Genomic DNA, 17,458 nt, shown 5'->3' with positions numbered 1-17,458 from the left:
CTCCAAGCCATTGGGAAAGAGGCGTTGATGCTTAAACATCCTGCTTCCCCAGTACTTCTGGCCCCCACCAGCCTGTGGCCCCTCATAATGGGTTTGCGGGTCACCTGCTCTCAGAGACAGACCCCAAGGGTCTCTTGCTCCTACTGAGTGGCCAGTCTCAGGAGAGAGGCCAGGTCCTTCTGCCCACCTTTGCCTCCCCGCAGCCCTGCCCCTTGGCACAGTTCAGGGAGGGAAGCCCTGGCGGGGGGTGGTGGCCCTTGGTACGCCCACCCGCCTGGGGGTGGGACTGAAGCCTCGACTGAGTCAGCATGAGGCACACACACCCTTCCCCCCACCTGGGAGACCCCACAAGGCGCCCTGGGGGACACTGGTGACAGCTCCTTCAGTTCCAGGTTTTCCCCTCTGACCCTCCAGATGCCTGCCTCCCAGAGGCCAGGGACTCCCGCCCCCACCCCCACCCTGTGCCGGGCTGACATGGGTCCCTTCATCCCGCCGCCAAAGTCAACCTCCTTCCCACCCCTGGCGTTGGGGCCCTGAGAGCAGCACCTGCACCTGCGAGGGGGAGCGCTGACCCTGCTGGGCTCCTGGCTTCCGCTCCATGCACAGTCGTCCCTCCTTCCGCCTGTGGGGCAGGGACAGAGGCCAAGGCAGCGGCTTTCTGAGGCCCAGGCCCAGGGCTAGGGTCCGGCCCAGCCTTGAAGGGAAAACCGGCTGTGCTCCCTCCCCTGCCCGTCTCAGTGTGCTTTTCCTTCCTTCTCCTTTATGCTGTTCCTTCTGGGGCGCCATCCCCTCCCCTGGTCCCCGTGTCCAGTGCTGCTCACATCCATGCCGCCAGCAGACAATGAGGGCGCTGGGTCGGGCAGGCCCTGGCCCTGCTGGCCCTGTGCTGGGGACACCCTCCAGGGTTAGTCCCGTGGAGGCTGTGGGAGGCTGGCGCCCAGGAGGGGAGACAGGGAGAGCCACTCCTCCCAAGGTGCTCAGGAAACCTTGGCCGAGGAGGAGGCCCTGAGCTGATCCCCAAGGCCAAGTTCACCAGACGCAGGTGGGAGGAAGGGCACGCCGGGCGGAGGGCACAGCCTCAGCAAAGGTGTGGAGGGCCCCCGTGCACAGGTCTGGGCAGGCTAAGCAGTCAGATTTGGCAGGAGCCAATGGGGAGGGGGGCATTGCGACGAAGAAGCTGTTTCTGGGACCCTGGCCCCATGTCCGTGTGGCCCCGGGCCACTGACCGAGGCATCTTGCCCAAACCCGCAGGAGAACTACAACTCGGAGTGCGAGTTTGTGGAACGGATCCACGAGCTGGGCTATAACACGTATGCCTCCCGGCTCTACCGGACGGTGCCCAGCGGGCCGGGGGCCCGGCGCCAGCCCAGCGCCGAGAGACTGTGGTATGTGTCGGTCAACGGCAAGGGCCGGCCCCGCAGGGGCTTCAAGACGCGCCGCACACAGAAGTCCTCACTGTTCCTGCCCCGCGTGCTTGACCACAAGGACCACGAGATGGTGCGGCTGCTCCAGAGCGGGGCCGGGCTCCATGGCAGCCTGCCCAGGCCACCCAGCAAGGGCACCCAGCCCCAGCGGCGGCGACAGCGGCAGCGAAGCCGGGGAGGCCTCGCTTAGCTGCCCAGCGGGCGGAGTGGAGGCCTCACGCATTGTGGCCCCATGGCTGGGCGCCAAGCTCACGGTGGACCAGCCAGTGGCTGAGTGTCTGCCGTCCATCATAGCTGGCCATCCCGGCTGGGCAGGTTTCCGTAAGTGACTGTCCCCGCTCCTGCTGACTCTCTCAAACAAGCACCAATCCAGCCGGGATGATGAGGCTGAGCCGGGACTCAGAGAGGAACTGCTGTGAAGAAGACACTCATGGGTCTGTGCTGACCAGGGGCCCCCACCCACCAGGGACCCCCACCAGCCAGGAAGACCAGCTGAATGCGGGGTCCTGGCTACCGAGGAGGCTCCCCGAGGTGCAGCTGTGGGACAAGGCAGGGGGATGTGTAATTGGAACATTAAAGTATTTTATTCTACCTTGTTCTTTAATAGATTATAAGGCAGGTTTTACATGAAGATGTTTGCTTGTGAGGACAGCAGGGTCCGTGCCGAGTCGCTGCTTTGGGATGTAAAATTGGCTGGGAAGCTGGGCTCGAGAGGCACTCAGTCCCCTGGCTCTGAACGCTATTCGATCTGAAAGGTAAAAGGTGGATGGAAAGAAAGGTTAACACACCTGGGAGCCTGTGTGTGGGCAGGTGTCCGTGAATTCGGGAACTGTCTGCGGACGTCTGTGTGTGCACGCACGCGTGTACGTGTGTCTGTGTGATCCTGGTTGTCTGTGAATGTATTGTGCACACATGTGAGAAAGAGAAAGAGAGGTGTGCTGTGTTTAAAATCCTAATAAAACCCTCCATGGAAAGGACCCCTGTGAGCGCCTGTGCAGTCAGGTGTGCTCCGGGACTCTGCTCGAAACCCCCCTGGGCCTTGATCATTTCTGCCTTTGCCTAGAGAGGCAGCATCTGCTGGAGTCCAGCAGGTGTGTGCGCGCCCACGTGCATAGCAGTGCTATTCCCATCAGACCAAGTCCATCCGTGGGCGAACGGATAAGCAAAATGTGATCCATCCACACAATGGAATATTCCCCAGCTTTAAAAAGGAAGAGAACTCTGACCTGCTACAAGGTGGGTGAACCTTGAGGAAATTTTAAGTGAAATAATCCAGTCACGAAGGACAAATCCTGTATGAGTCCACTCATAGGAGGTCCCTAGAGGAGTCAAGTTCATAGACGAGCTGGGGGAGGGGGGGAGTGTGTATTTAATTTGGACTGAGTGCCCGTTTGGGAAGATGAAGTCCGGAGAGGGGTGGTGGTGACTGATGGTTGCACAATAAAAAAGCACTGTAACATCTCGATTTCGGGAGTTGAGTGCCTTCCGCATAAAAGTAGAGATCGAAGCATCAAAGGTGCTCAATAAACAGTGCTGAATAAAATAAAATAAAACACAAAAAACAGAGCCTCTCGGGATTGGCCAGCCGCCACCCCTGTCTTCGCAGAGCTGACGAGGACAGGCGGCCAGGTGGGCCCCTCTGCTCGCCCTGACCTGGTCCACTCCCCACCTGTCCCCAGGAAAAGGCGGCCCGGCCCGCCTGTGTGAAGCAGGACCCAGGGCCCAGCCCCTGAGCCCCAGCCCGGGCGGCCCTCTGGTGAGGAAGGCGGACCGGCCCTGGGTGATGGGGCTTCAGCTGCTCTGAGCGGGCCTTTGAACCCCTCAGTGGGTTCAGAGGCCTCCTGCCTCCCTGGGGGTTGAAGGACCCGGAAAGATGAGCAAGCAGGTCTATAATTAGCGCCCACCCATCGGAGGGTGACCTTGCCGGGGTCGCATTCCAGAGCCGAGCCAGATATAGCGCCTGGGGCTGACCCCGTCCCCGCCTCAGGCTGCAACAGCTGGACGACCAGGGCGGCCCACACGGAGCCCGAGTGCCCCACCGGGCTGCGGTCCACACCTCGGAACCGGATCTGGGGAGAGGGGCTGCCTGGTGGGAAGAGAGGCAGCCCAGTGCTGGACTCAGACACGCCTTGGCTACTTCTGTTCTGTCACAGTTGATCGCGAGAGCCCAGGACCAGCCTCTGTCTCTCCCCAGCCTCAGTTTCCCCATCTGTCAATGGGTTCCCACAGTGGTCGCCAGGATCCGCTGAGAGACTCAGTCATGGAATGGTCCACAAATAATAGCTTTACAGCCAGGAGTGGGGGGAGGGCAGGCAGGTGCCTGTCCTGAGGTGCTCTCACCTGAGGAGCTCAGAGGTGGAGTCAACGGAAAGTCATGGGGGCACACAGGGTGTACCGAGGGCACGCTGGGAGTTTCTGGGAAATCGCATGCCTTGGGAAGGTTAGTTTCAAGTTAGAGATTTCAAAAATTCATGTATTGTCATTGATAAAATAAATAAATACATTTATCTGCTTTTTGTACAATTCAGAAGAATGGCACTGTAATTCTCCATCCATCCATCCATCCATCTGTCCATCCATCCATCCATCCATCCATCCATCCATCCATCCATCCATTCATCCATCCATCCATCTCTATCATCTATCCATCCAGTCACCCATCTATCCATCTACCCATCTATCTATTCATCTGTCCATCCATCTATCCATCTCCATCATCTACCCATCCACTCACCCATCTATCCATTCATCCATCTACCATCCATCCACCCAGCCATGCACTCCTCTACCCTCCACCAGACCTTCTGCTGGGCAGGTGGCTGCACAGGTAAAGCAGCTTAGCCTTGCCTATGAGGAGCGTGCAGCCTCCTGGGGGGCAGGCACAGCTCTAAAAGCGCAGGTTGGGAGCAGTGACCTGGAGAAATTCAGGAAAAACTAGGACAGCTCCCAGTTAATGAGGACAAAGGGGACATCAGCAGTCAAGACCCTGTTGTTTATTTTATTTTATTTTTAAAATACATTTGTCTTGATATCCGAGAGGAAGGGAGAGGGAGAGGGAGAAAGAAACATTAATGATGAGAGAGAATCATTGATCAGCTGCCTCCTACACGACCCCTACTGGTGATCGAAGCCCAAACCTGGGCATGTGCCCTGACCGAGAATCAGACCATGACTTCCTGGTTCCCTGGTTGATAGGTCGACGCTCAACCACTGAGCCACACTGGCTGGGCTCAAGACCCCGTTCTTGAGATCCAGTGCCTGTGGCCAGCCAGCCCCCATCCAGATGGCAATCTGACCACAACCTCATCTGCATTCAGAGCCGACCTGGGACGTGGGAAGGTCCAGACTGAGGGCTGGGGACAGGGTGAGGGGAGATGGGGCAGAGAAAGAACTGGCTTCGTGGTGAGAGGTGTTTAGGATCACAGGCCTTGGAGTCAGGGTCTCCGTCAAGGCTGGTGCAGGCTCGATGGCCCCTCGCCCACCATGTCCTCAGAGAGCAGAGCTCCTCGCCAAGCCAGGCCGCACGCACCCAGCGAGGTGGACCTCCCGGCTCTCCCAGGAGGACAGGGCCCTCCCTGAGCCCCTGGGGCTGCTGGCTGAATGTGTGAAGAGGAGGGGCTGTCAGGGAAACCTGCCCTGGCTGTTTGGTCCGTCCTCTCTGACCTCCTCCCTCCACGCATCTCACCGCAAGTGCATGTGAATGCTCAGGTTCTTGTCTCAGGAGAGCAGGCAGGCCCTCCAGGCACTTGGCCAGCCTCAGTGATTTTTCCAGGAGTGGCCTCTCCACCAGGCATCCCTGCCTCCCCCTCCCAAGTCCTGCTCTGCCCCAGGACCTCTGCACATGCCCCTACTGGACCATTCTTCCCTCTTCTCTTCACCCGGCTGGCTGCTCCTCCACCTCCATTTCCCCCACCAATCGGGTCCCCTCTATTTTTCCTCACAATGCCTTGTTATTTTGTTCACAGATCCCTACACGATCTATAATTATCTGGCTAATTGCACAGTCACTGCAGGCCCCCACCCATCACCCACCTTGGGGGAAAGCAGGGGAGGCACCTGGCCTATTTACCCTCCAAACCACATCTGCCTTTGGTTGAGGATTGCTCATAGAGACAGTCCCTCCTCGAATTCCGGGCCCACTCCCCTGGGGCAAAAATGGGCACTGGGGTGAGAAGCTCTGGGGCCCACGTGCACTGGGCCGTGAGGGCCCCAGGATGTGGGCAGGCACACGGAGGGCATCTGCTACATCTGCCATTACCTTTTACAGGCTCAGAGAGATTCAACAGTTTTCTTAAAGTCTCACAGCCAAGGAGGGGTATGTCAGGGTTGGTCCCAAGGTCACCTGGGCTCCAGCACCCTACATGGTACCCAGGACAGGCGGGACATGGGGACGGGGGGGGGGGGGGGGCGCACAATGGGCAGCCGTTTCGGGAAACAGTCTGGCAGTTCTTCATCATGTTACCCAGCAATGCCACTCCTGGGCATATGCCCATGAGAATGTAAACCATGTCCACACAAACACCTGTGCACAAATGCTCATGGCAGCGCCGTGCACAGTGGCCAGAGAGTGAAGACAACTGTCCATCAACTGGTGAGCAGAGCAACAGAGGGCTCCCTCCATGCAACACAACATTCCTTGGCCACAAACGCACAGATGTACCAGTGCATCCTGCAACATGATGAACCCCGAAAACATCATTGGGGACGTCTGACACCCAAGGCCTCATGCTTAATGAACCTGTTTTTATAAAATGTTCAGAATCGGGAAATCCATGGAGACAGAAAGGGGATTGACAGTTGCCAGGGGCTGCAGGGAGACTGACAATGGCGATGGGGCTCCTCTTTGGGGTGATGAGAATGTTCTAACACTGATATGATGCTGCTGTATGAGGCTCTGAATATAAACCCAATGAGTTGTACACCCTCAGTGGGTGAATTGTATGGTCGGAAGATTACATCTCAATACATGTCATTGTCACAGCCATGTCTGAAAGTCTTTCTTTGAGTGTGGAACTGGTTGCACTCCCCCTCCCCCTCCCCCACCCCAGGCTTTGGGGACAAGTGGGAGACAGGAGGTGGGGGCTGGGTCGTCCCAAAGGGTCTGGAAGGGCACCCCTGTCTGCAATACCCAGTCCTACCAGCAGATGGCACGGACCTCAGGGACAAGCCCCAGGTGGACCTCGCTGACTGAGGACCTGGTCTGCCCAGTCCAGGTGGGTGCTGGGTGCTGGGTGGTGGCATGCTCACAGCACCTGCTGGGTCACCTTGGGCCAGGCAGGTGGAGAGGAGCCGGCCATCAGTTCAGGACTGACTAAACCTGAGGGGACACGACCATGACGACCATCCCAACATTCCCGCCTAGGCAGAGGGCTCTCTCCCAGGGGCCTGAGCGGGGCAAGGAGCAGGCCATGGGCCTGGGGCCTGGGGCCTGGGGCCTGGGGCCTGGGTATGCAGTAGGCGCCCACTCTTGCTAATGGACCAGGAAATGGAGAGCTGCTTCCCCTGCTGAGACGTGTAATAGTGAGGATGGGAGAGGAAGGGGAAGAAGAGAAGTGTGTTGGGCCCTTGCCCAGCTCGCACCCGGTCGCTGTGACTGCTCCCCCCCTCAGCAACCTGGGTTGGGTTCCAGTTCTCCCCGTGTGATAGATGAGGATCCAGGGCTCAGAGAAGGGAGGCGTTTTGCCCAGGGTCACACAGCTTCCGAGGGGTGCAGCCCACATTCAGACCCAGCCGCCTGGCTCTGGGGCCCTGCTGGCCTCAGGTTGTCCTGAGGAGGCGATCACATCATGTTTTGGTCTCAGGGCCCTTAGACCAGTGGTTCTCACAACGTGCTAACCTGACCTGGGGTTTGGCTAAAAGTGTGTTCCCGGGCCCCACACCTGCTGAACCAGAACCCGGGGGAAGGGCCCAGCCATCTGTGTGCTAACAAGCTCCCCAGGTGAGCCCGTGCACGAAAGTTTACGAGCCCTGCTTTAAAGGGACATCCGCCTAAGTGACTCACACTAAGTTAGTACAGAAAGCACTTTGCTTTTCACCCATCACCACTCCGGATTCTCCCAGCCCCTCTGCAAGGCTGGCCATTATGATCCCCATTTTGCAGATGGGGAGACTGAGGCTCAGGTCCCTTGTGCTAAGGCATGAGCAGGGGGCACAGGGAGGGTCCTGGCACAGACAGTGGTGCTTCCCCCCTAACAGGGGTCATGTCCTCTTCAACCAGGACCGCAATCCCAGCCTCATCCTCTCAGCAGCGCCTCCTACAGGACCCCAGCCTCCCATAAGCTGACCTGGCCCTTCTCACCTAGTGTCTCACAGGGTTCCCTATGAGGAGGTGGGACCAAAATGGGCACCTCCTACTAAGCTACTAAGCCCCGGCACCCATCTACCCACAAGCACATCAGCGAGTACCGTGACACGATACCCGAATGAGAAGGAGAAAGGTGGGTATGAAGCGGGCGCATGCTGACAGCCGCCATCACTGGGACTTCTAGGAAAGCCGGCGAGACCCTGTGAGGTACCGGGGCCTTGGGGAGCAGCCACTCAGCCACTCATGGAGACATGGTCGGCCCTGGAGGTCATCAGAGGCACGGGAATCAAAACCCACAATCAAAACTCATCAAAACAGGGCAAGTCCGAGGGACTGTCACCGCAAGAGGAGCCTCAGGGGACAGGACAGCTAAATGTGGTTCCGGATGGGGTCCTGGAACAGGAAAAGGGACAGTCGGTCTAGATTAAGAAAATCTGCTTAAAGCACAGTCATTGGTTAACAATAATATAGGTTCACTAGTTGGAACAAGTGTCCCACACTAACGCAAGGTGTTACCGACAGGGGAGATGGAGTGTGGGGTACACACGCCTCTCTGCACTATTCCGTAACTTTTCTATAAACCTAAAACTGTTATAACATTAAGAGTTTATTAATGGCCCTAGCCGGTTTGGCTCAGTGGATAGAGCATCAACTTGCAGACTGAAGAGTCCTGGGTTCGATTCCGGTCAAGGGCACATGCCCGGGTTGTGGGCTTAATCCCCACTGGGGGGTGTGCAGCTGATCAATGATTCTCTCTCATCATTGATGTTTCTATCTCTGTCTCCCTCTCTCTTCCTCTCTGAAATCAATAAAAATATATATTTTTAAAAGAGTTTATTAATGAATGAAATCAAAGTCTGGTATCATTGCTTGCCTCTCGGATTAGCACTGCAGGAAAGAAACAAAACAAGAACCCCAGCTCCCCCAGAGCTGGCGAGGACGTGGTTAAATGGACAGCCCCAGCATATTGCTGTCGGCACACACTGGCCAATTTACAGCCCAAATTCTTGGCCTGAACGCAGAGGTTCTGCTCGTGAAGACCACATCCCAAATACAGAAGCCAGTGTTTACGCACAAGGATGTTCCTCGCAGCGTTGTTTATAATAGAAAAGGAAAAACCCGGAGGCCACGAACATCGGAGACAGAGCCGAGGGGTTAAGTAAACCTCGGAAGGCAGCCGTCTCCAAAGACCACGTGACGGTGTGGGAAAACGGCGGGGTGTACTTATTCAATGAAAACAAAAATTGCATTTTTGCAAATGATTCATTCGTTCATCTGTTCGTTCAGCAAATAAATATTCATTGAGGGCTTGCCCCTGCACTTAGGAGCTGCTGTTGCACCCAGGGGAAGGGTGCAGAAGGAGGTGCCCACACGGGACCCTGGGGCCGGGTAGGGGCTTCTAGTGCCAATGGGGGGCTGGACAGCTTCCGAAATGGGCTGCCTCTGAGCCGACTCCGCCTTGCAGAGAAGGTGTGATGTGTTTTGCAGGGAGCACAGAGGAGATGAAGTCCTCCAAGCCAGGCCGGCCGTCCCTTCGGTGGGGACAGTGCAGGGAAACCTTGCTGGAGGCACAGCAGAGGCCAGCGGATCTCTTCCGTGGGGCGTGGGGAGCCAGGGAGGGTTACAGAGGCCACGGCCAGATCAGATTGCTTCCCAGCGTCTCCCAGGAGCCACCGCCTGGGCCCAGGCCCCCGGCCCTCCCTCCCGCATTGTGGCGGGCCCACTCACCGTGACCGCGCCCCGGGCCAGAGGAAGCGGCCCCTCCCCTCAGGACCTATGGGGCCTCCATCTCAAGGGGCCTTACTGCTGCCGGATTCCGGGCCTGGGTGAGCGAGATGGACAGGGGCCGGGCCCCTCCCGAGTGCCACGGTCACTGCTTCTGGTGTGTCCACATCCCCTGCCCCCTGGGACCACAAGGGCTCGTGAGAAACCAAACATCCCGGGGCTGCCTGGACGGCCGTCCTCAGCCCAGGCCTGGGTTCTGGGAAGCAGTGTCACACGGTGAGGGGGCCTGGGGCGTGACCGAGGACGGCAAGAAGCTGTCCCCCCCCTGCCCCCCGCCCCCCGCCACGGAGCATCGTGCTGAAGAGGACTCCGGGCCCTGCCACCAGCAAACGCCTCGCCGTTTCCCAAAGTGCCCGGTGAGGGGATCGGACCACCAACCACCCTTCCACAGGTTCTGTGGAATCCCACCACGAGGGCTGGAGGGGACGGAGGCTCAGAGAGGGTGCTTGACTTGCCCACGGCCACACAGCGAGGGATTAGCAGGGCGGAGCTCCCCGGAAGGTCTCCCATGAGTTTGCTCACATCCCCTCGCAGCCACAGTCAGCTGAGTTTGTCCCCAAGCCAGCCTGGGACCACTGTCCTTGCCAGGGCAACAGGGAAATGGAGCAAGCTGTAAAACACACCGACAGAACAGGATGCAAAATAAAGCGGATGCGCCCACGAAAAGGAAAGACTCGGCCAAGAGGACTCGCTGAAAAGTCCTGCCGTCAAATCAGGGGTGGGCGGGGCCCCAGGAGCCCCCGAGGGAACGTTCACGTAGGATTCGGAGCTCCCATTGCTTGGTGACATCTGACAGAGGTGTGCCCACCACCACCCGGCTAACTAGAGTGTGCGCCTCGTTCCTGCTTCCCTCTCTGACGTTCGGTTACTTACACAGTCTGGGGGAGGTCTGTCATATTGATGGCACGGTGCCTAATTTCAAGGAGGATTTGCAAGGCCACATGGGCTCCCTGAATGACATGGGATCATCCCAGTGTGCATAGGACTGACCGCATTGCCTCAGTTTCCTCCTCTGCCCCCAGGACCTGTGAGGTCTACGTGAGACAAGCAAACGCCCGTGGGGTGTGTCAGTGGCAACCGCTATGGGGACCTGTGCCTGTTGTTCCTGGGGCTACAGAGGCAGAACGGCTGCCCACGCAGATTCGGGGAGGCTGGCGTGGGCAGGCAGCGAAATGAGGCCACGTGACCGCTCTGTCCACCACGGCCCTGCACACCCGTGGACTCCCACCTGTTCCCGGACGTGGAGTTTTCCAGGTGCACAGCCAGCCACACCTGTCATTTATAGGGATAAAGGCTGTGCGGCCCCACAGGCTACAAATATCTTACCCGGCTCCTTCCAGAGCAGTGGGCCCTGCCCTGCTCCGTGGCAGCAAGGTCTAGCTGGGTGGGCCTCAGGCTCACGAGATCCCCGTGGCCTCCCTTTCCCACTGGGTGGCCACACCGCCACCTTCCAGTTCCTCCAACACGCCCCGGAGCAGCAGGCCCAGGCTGGCCACTGGGTTGCACGGATCAAGGACCAATCCAAGGCCCAGCCTGACCTGTGGGACGTTCAGACCTAGGGCCACGTCAGCACCAGCGGGAGGAGACAGGACGACGACCATCAGGGGACCAGAACCCTCTGCAGGTTTGGTTTAAGGTCAGACGAAAGGGTGAGACCTTTTCTGCTGCCCCCAGGCCTGGCCCGGTGCTGGGAGCCAGGCGCGAGCCTTTGCTCCATGTGGAGGCGCTCGTAGCAGCTAGAGAGCCCTAGCTTTCACACAAACCACGTGCCCCAGCCAAACCCACCCAGCAGCCTTTCAAAGCCCCGTGGTGCCCCTGGGTTGCCTGCCTTCCCCTCCGGGCTTTGCACAATCTCTGCCCAGGTCACCCTCCCACCCACTCCAGCCTTAGCTTCAGGGTGACCAGATGCGTTGCCCCCCTCAGACCTCTGGTTCCCCTTCTAAATCCTCACTCTGTGGGCACTCCTTGCTGGGTGTCTGCGTCTCCCTTTGGAAGGGCAGGTCCATCTCTGCTGGAGCCCGGTGCCTGCATCAGGGCCATTGTGATGACCCAGGGCAGAATATGAGGAGGGGGCGGCCGAGACGGGTAAAATATTCAGGGAAAGCCCTCCAGCTGAAGGGACAGGGGCTCATTGAGTTTAGTGGATGGCCAGCGTTTCAGGTACCAGGGGCAAGCAACACTCCTGAGCCGTGTTGCAATTCGATGTCTTTGTTTTGTTTTTTTTGTTAATCCTCACCTGAGGATATTTTTTCCATTGATTTTTAGAGAGAGTAGAAGGGAGGGGGAAAGACAGAGAGAAACACATCTATGTGAGAGAGACACACGGATTGTTTGCCTCCTGCTCATGCACCTCGACCAGGGCAGGGGATGGAGCCTGCAACCGAGGTACGTGCCCTGGACGGGACTGGGGGTTGACGCTCTAACCACTGAGCAAAACTGCTAGGGTGCGATTCAATGTCTTTGGAAGATGGTCTCGCATCTTTAGTCAAAGGTCAAGTAGCACTGGAATTCCTAATGCGTGTGATATAAAGGACGCAAACAATTCAGGTGAGCAAGGCCTTGCTCCTCTGGCCATGGAAATCCAGGTGACGTGGGCTCATTGGTCAGAGCTGGTGTTCAGGAGCTGGGCCGAAGGGAGGGCGCCCGGACTCAGGGCCGTTCTCTGGCACAGTGCTGAGCGGAGACTTCTCTCCGCAGAGGCACGTGCAGGGACGGGCCTGATGGGAGCTGGCCTGGCCATCGCTGCTTCTAACTCACTCAGGCCTCCTGGCCACCTCCCCAAGTTGGCCCCTGTGATTTCACAAGGAAAGTAAGAGGGTCTGTGGAACTGAGAGGCACCTTGGTGGGTGGGCAGGACTTATTTTGGTTTCGGCCCCACGTTTGCCGTCGGTACTTCGGTGGGGCCCTCGTCACAGCTACACGTGCCGGGTCTGGGTTTGACTTGAATGAGCTGCTGGGAAGGAGCCTGGCCAGTCGGACCTGGTCCTCAAGGAATGACCTCTGGGCTGGGAGCATCTATTTTAAAGGACGCTGCCATTTGGTCTTTGCCAAAATAGTTGAAAGAAGACCCCAGAATAGCAGGCGGGGTCTGCCCCGGCTTACAGCCGCATCTCAGGCTTAGAGGCAGGCGTGTGGGACGTCAACGAGCAGGCAGCCGGGGCAGAGGCAAGCCTCTCTCTCGAGGCCAGAGGCCCAGGAATGGCCTTGTTCCTGCTCAGAAGGCCAGCATCCCTGGTCTTAAAGCGGCAGGAGGGTCCCACGGGGTGATGTCAGAGGCGGGACTGGCTCAGAAAAGCAAAGGCAGATGGGTGCCAGCTCCTTTAGGCATTATCTCCTGGCATCCTCTCAGTGCCACCCATTTCAGAGATGGGAAGACTGAGGGTAAGAATCTGTCCAAGGCCTCACAGCCAGGGTACGGGGTAGAGCCAGCCGGTCCTCACAGCCCCTATCTGCCCAGAGTTGCCCAGGTGTGCACCATGGGGCCCAGTGTCCCCCCAGATGTGCATCATCATCCAGAGCGCCCCCTTTCTCGATCAAAAGGCCTGTGCTGGGTCCTGTGGTCACCCTGTGATGGCCGCTGGCCTGGAGAGTCAGGCAAGGCTTCCACAAAGGTCAAGGCTGGGCTGAGGTCTGCAAGGTGAGTAGCCAACTAGGAAAGGGATGCCTCTAAACCATCTCTGCTCCTTCCCCACGTCACACCTGCGCATCCCCTGGCCTGTGAACAGAAGGGACAGATGACCCGAGGCCAATGTGTGCTGACCCAGGACAGACCCCTCCCCGAGAGCTTCAGGCCCCAGGGACCCCCTCCCCGGGCCCACCTTCCTTCACAGTGGCCTTTCTCCCACTTTATGAAAGAAAGACAGCTCTGCACCCTGCCCAGACCTCACCCAGAACTCTCCTTAGTCACACAAGCCTCCGGGCAGCAAACGGGACACAGTGACATTCCTTCCAGCACTCCCAGACCAGGAGGCAGCCCCCTGCTGGGGGGTGGGGGCGCTGCAGAGAGAGGGCAGCCTGGCCTGTGCTGGATGTGCCTGACCAGGAATTGAACTGGTGACCTCTTGGTGCATGGAACAATGCTCAATCCACTGAGCCGCACTGGCCAGGCTTAAGGAATTTTGGTGGTTGGAATAAAGCTTGGTCACTCATTCTCTTTTAAAAAGAAAAGTTGGCAGATACCGAATTGTTATGGTTTTCGACATCATTGGATACATTTAAAAGAGCAACAAAAATTTCATTTTAAAATGGCAATTCTTAGAATACACTAGAGATTACATTCTTTGCAACTATTTACGACACACTTTGGATTTCAGCTTGAAAAAGGACAAGGGAGCCAGCTCATCCATGCACAGGAGAATGAAGCTGACCCTGAGGATGGGGGGCCAGCACAGAAAAGGAGCTGGGGTCCCGGTGGGACACCTGCCGCCTGTGCAGGAAAGGAGCCTGGGCTGAGCGAGGCCACCCGGCCTGGGTGACGAGGCCCGAGACACCCTGCTCCCCGCCCCACGTCCTCTCACCTGACCTCCTGTTCTCTGGAACAAAGAAACATGTGCCTCCCCAGGAAAAAAAGATTCTTCAGGCCAATCTAAGTCCAAATTTGGGGGTGTACTCATCCATTCCGTCAGGGGTGCCCTCCTGTGCTTCCTAACCAGCGTCCCGGGCTGGTGACCACACGACGGTCTGACTGCGCAGGAGCAGAGGACACCTGGCTCCTGTGCGAACAAGGTGGGGGAGGGGGCAGCCCAGAGCTGGAGCCTCGATTTTGCCCGAAGACCACCTGAGCCTCCCCGCAACCCGGGGGGAAATGACCAGCCTCAGTGAAGGGCTCCTGTCCAGGTGCCTGGGCAGACCCTTCCCTGGGGTTTCCTCCCACGTCTGGGTCCCAGGCAGCACCTCTCCCCAGGAGGGGGACTGAACCCCAGCAGGGGGAGGCCAGAAACCCCAGCCCCACAGCCATGGGCCTGTGCAGGGAAGAGCTGCGGCCAGGGCTTCGGGTTCAGCCTGAGGAGCTGGGGCCTGGCTGTGGAACCCACCTTCGCCGAGAACGCAGGCCCCTGCAGTTTTGTTCAGACAGAAGTCTCACCTGTACATTTCGGTTTCAGATCCCTAAGGTCCCCGGGTGGCAAACCGGGGCAGGGCCACGAACCCTGTTTATCAGAACAGGAAACTGAGGCAGGAGGCCCAGCGGCTGGGAGCCTGGGCGTGGCATCCAGAGCTGGGCGGGGCTTGAGTTCTGGCTCTGCTACTTGCTGGCTCCGTGACCTTGAGGAAGCGGCTCGAGGCTGAGCTCTGGTTAATTCTTCTGTAAAATAGTGATGGTAAGCTGGGCCCCACCCTCGAGCGCCGGGAAGGAGCCGGCAGCAGGCGTGTGGAGCCCAGCCCCGCATCACGCCTGGCTCCCCGCAGCGCTCAGTAATCGCCCTGGCCTGGCTTTTGTCAGGAGAGGTGCTGCAGTCCCCGGGGGGTTCCCCGTCCTGGATCACACACCCACACTTTACACCTCTAATTCTCCTAATTCTCTGCACGGAGAGAGATACGGGGCTGAGCCTTCGCCCGCAGCCCCAGGCTGAGCGAGGCAGGGCTCGGAGGGGCAGCACCGCCTCTGAGAGAACAGCACCGGGTGGCTGTGCCGTGTCCTAACGGAGTCTGGCCACGTGCTGAACACCGATCAGCTCATTCATTCTCCCAGATGCCCTCGCAGGTGAGAGCAGAGTCCTCCGTTTACGGATGAAGAGACTGAGGCACGGTTTCTCAGCAGCGCTCCCAGGCTCGCTGGCTGTCCAGAGCTGCGTGGTGAACGGCTGTATGGATGTGAGGTTGTGAAAGTTGTCCCTGCGCCTGTCACTCAGACCTGGCTGGGTCAGCTTCTGGGTGAGAGAGAAGCCAGAAAAATAACAAGAGAGGGGACCACCCAGCGGGCACAGAGCCACCTCCGGGCAGGCTTCTGTCTACCCGGGACACCTACTCTATGAGCCAAGAAGGACCTGCTGCCCCATCTCCTTGATGCTCCACGGTCAAGGTGACTTTTAAAAAAACCTGCAGAAGACATTTTGGCGGTTTCTCAAAAAATTAAACATAGAATTACCACATGACCCAGCAACCCCACTCCTGGGTATAGACCCCAACGAACTGAAAGCAGGGATGTAAAGAGACACATGTACACCCACGTTCGTGGCAGTGTTCCTCACAGTAGCTAAGAGGTGGGAGCAACCAGTGTCCATCCATGGATGAATGGATGAGCAACATGTGTGATATACACGGGGGGACAACAGTAGGTTTACAGTCGTCCGTATGGAAAATAATACAATAATTAAGAAGTAATCATACAAGAATAAACTCTGTGTTCGAGTGCTCACAACTGTAAGCCTCCTGTTACCCCACCCTGTGCACGCTGTGGAATCTCACTCAACCTCAAAGAGGGGGATGCTGACACCTGCTACACGGATGGGCCTTGCAGACACTGTGCTTGGGGGTAACAGCAGGACAGATCCTCTGAGATCCCACTCAGGAGGCCCCGGGAGGAGTCGGATTCCTAGAGCCAGGAAGTAGGATGGAAGGTGTCAGGAGCGGGGGGAGGGGTGGGGATTCGTGTTTAATGGGGACAGAGCTTCAGTTTGGGAAGATGGAAAGTTCTAGAGATGATGGTGGGGACAGCTGCACAGCAATGTGAATGTGCTTCATGCCGCTGAGCGGTGCACTCAGAGATGGTCACATGATACAATTATGTGATGTGTCGTTTACCACAATAAAAAAAAAGGCTGCAGAAAAGTGGCGGGATCTCCTCTTGCTTTGGGTGTTCGAAAGGAAAAAGTATATAAAGGAAAAAAAATGATTTCCTGGGGTGCTTTGGCGCGGTGGAGATGGTCTAGACCAGGGGTGGGGAACACCCCGCCCTGAGGCCATATAAGGCCCGAGAGATCATTAGGTCTGGCCCTGCCAAGGCATTAGGGGTGAGGTAATTAAATGACCAAATATAGCAGGCCAATTTTTAAGTTGATGATTTTGTATGGCCCTTGAATGATGTTATAAATATCCAAATGGCAGACAAAGGTTCCCACCCCGGCTCTACACCAATGGCCTCGCCGCCCTTGACTTTGCAGGAAGACGCTATTGTGAGGATCTGCTGGCCTCCGCCAAGAAAAGGAAGTTAAGCCAAGAAGACAGTTCAGGCCTTTGCAAAGTCCCCACATGGGAGCCTGCCCCAGGCTCCGCTTGTCACTCTGCCCTGAGGGTTACAATTGAATTTTTATGCAGCAATTAGTGTTACTACTGTTAAGCCCAGTAAGTTCTTAACAGCTGGGCTGCTGGTTCTGAGAAGCCCTGTCACTCCTTCACGAGGCGAGAAACCGTGGGTGGGTAGAAGGGACATTGCGATTTTCTTTGTAGGTTAAAAAAGGTCATGGTTCGGGGTGGGGTGGGGGTGGGGGGGACGTGTAGGCCCCCACTGGCCAGCTTCAGTCTGAGCCTTTGTTCTGTCTCAGAAGCTTCCTGATAGAAACCTGGATCTGCTCATTTCACAAATGCCCAGCATCTGCTCTTACCCCCAAGAGGCTAGCCGTCTGAAGGGTTGACCCTGGTCAGCCTTTCCTACAGCCAGCAGTGGTATTAAGGTCGCCATCAATCCCTAAAAGTAGTTGCTTTTCCGCCCATTTTATAGATGGAGAAACTGAGTGTCATCAGTCCTGCAGGTCTCAGGGACAGAGCCTGGATGTGAGCCCGTGGCTTAGAGACTAGACCCCACGGGCTTCTTCCACCCCAGTTCTTGGTAAACCAAGCTCCCCGGGGTGGAGCAGGACCTGTTAGAAGTCCTCAGGGGAGCTGGATCTGGAAAAATGAGTCACCTGGGCCCAACTAACCTTTCAAATGAAAGGAATAAAACAAAACACCAGTGTGGCGCTTCTGGGGGGGAGCTGGCCGCTGGATCCTGAGGCCTCTGCAGGCGCCT

At 57.5% G+C, this 17,458-nt stretch overlaps 1 protein-coding gene across 1 annotated transcript in view; it reads left to right on the top strand.

Annotated features, from left to right (window-relative positions):
- Window positions 1-1,989, top strand: part of FGF3 (fibroblast growth factor 3) — a 4,799-nt gene extending 2,810 nt beyond the window's left edge. Inside the window, exon 3 of the mRNA XM_005864499.2 lies at window positions 1,252-1,989. Coding sequence (XP_005864561.1) covers window positions 1,252-1,614 — 363 coding nt within the window. The 3' untranslated portion in view covers window positions 1,615-1,989. The remainder of the gene's footprint in view (window positions 1-1,251) is intronic.
- Window positions 1,990-17,458: the final 15,469 nt, after the last annotated feature.

Source organism: Myotis brandtii, unplaced genomic scaffold (assembly GCF_000412655.1).
Source record: "Myotis brandtii unplaced genomic scaffold, ASM41265v1 scaffold187, whole genome shotgun sequence".
Classification (NCBI taxonomy): Eukaryota; Metazoa; Chordata; class Mammalia; order Chiroptera; family Vespertilionidae; genus Myotis; species Myotis brandtii.
This window is presented reverse-complemented; position numbering and strand designations above follow the sequence as displayed.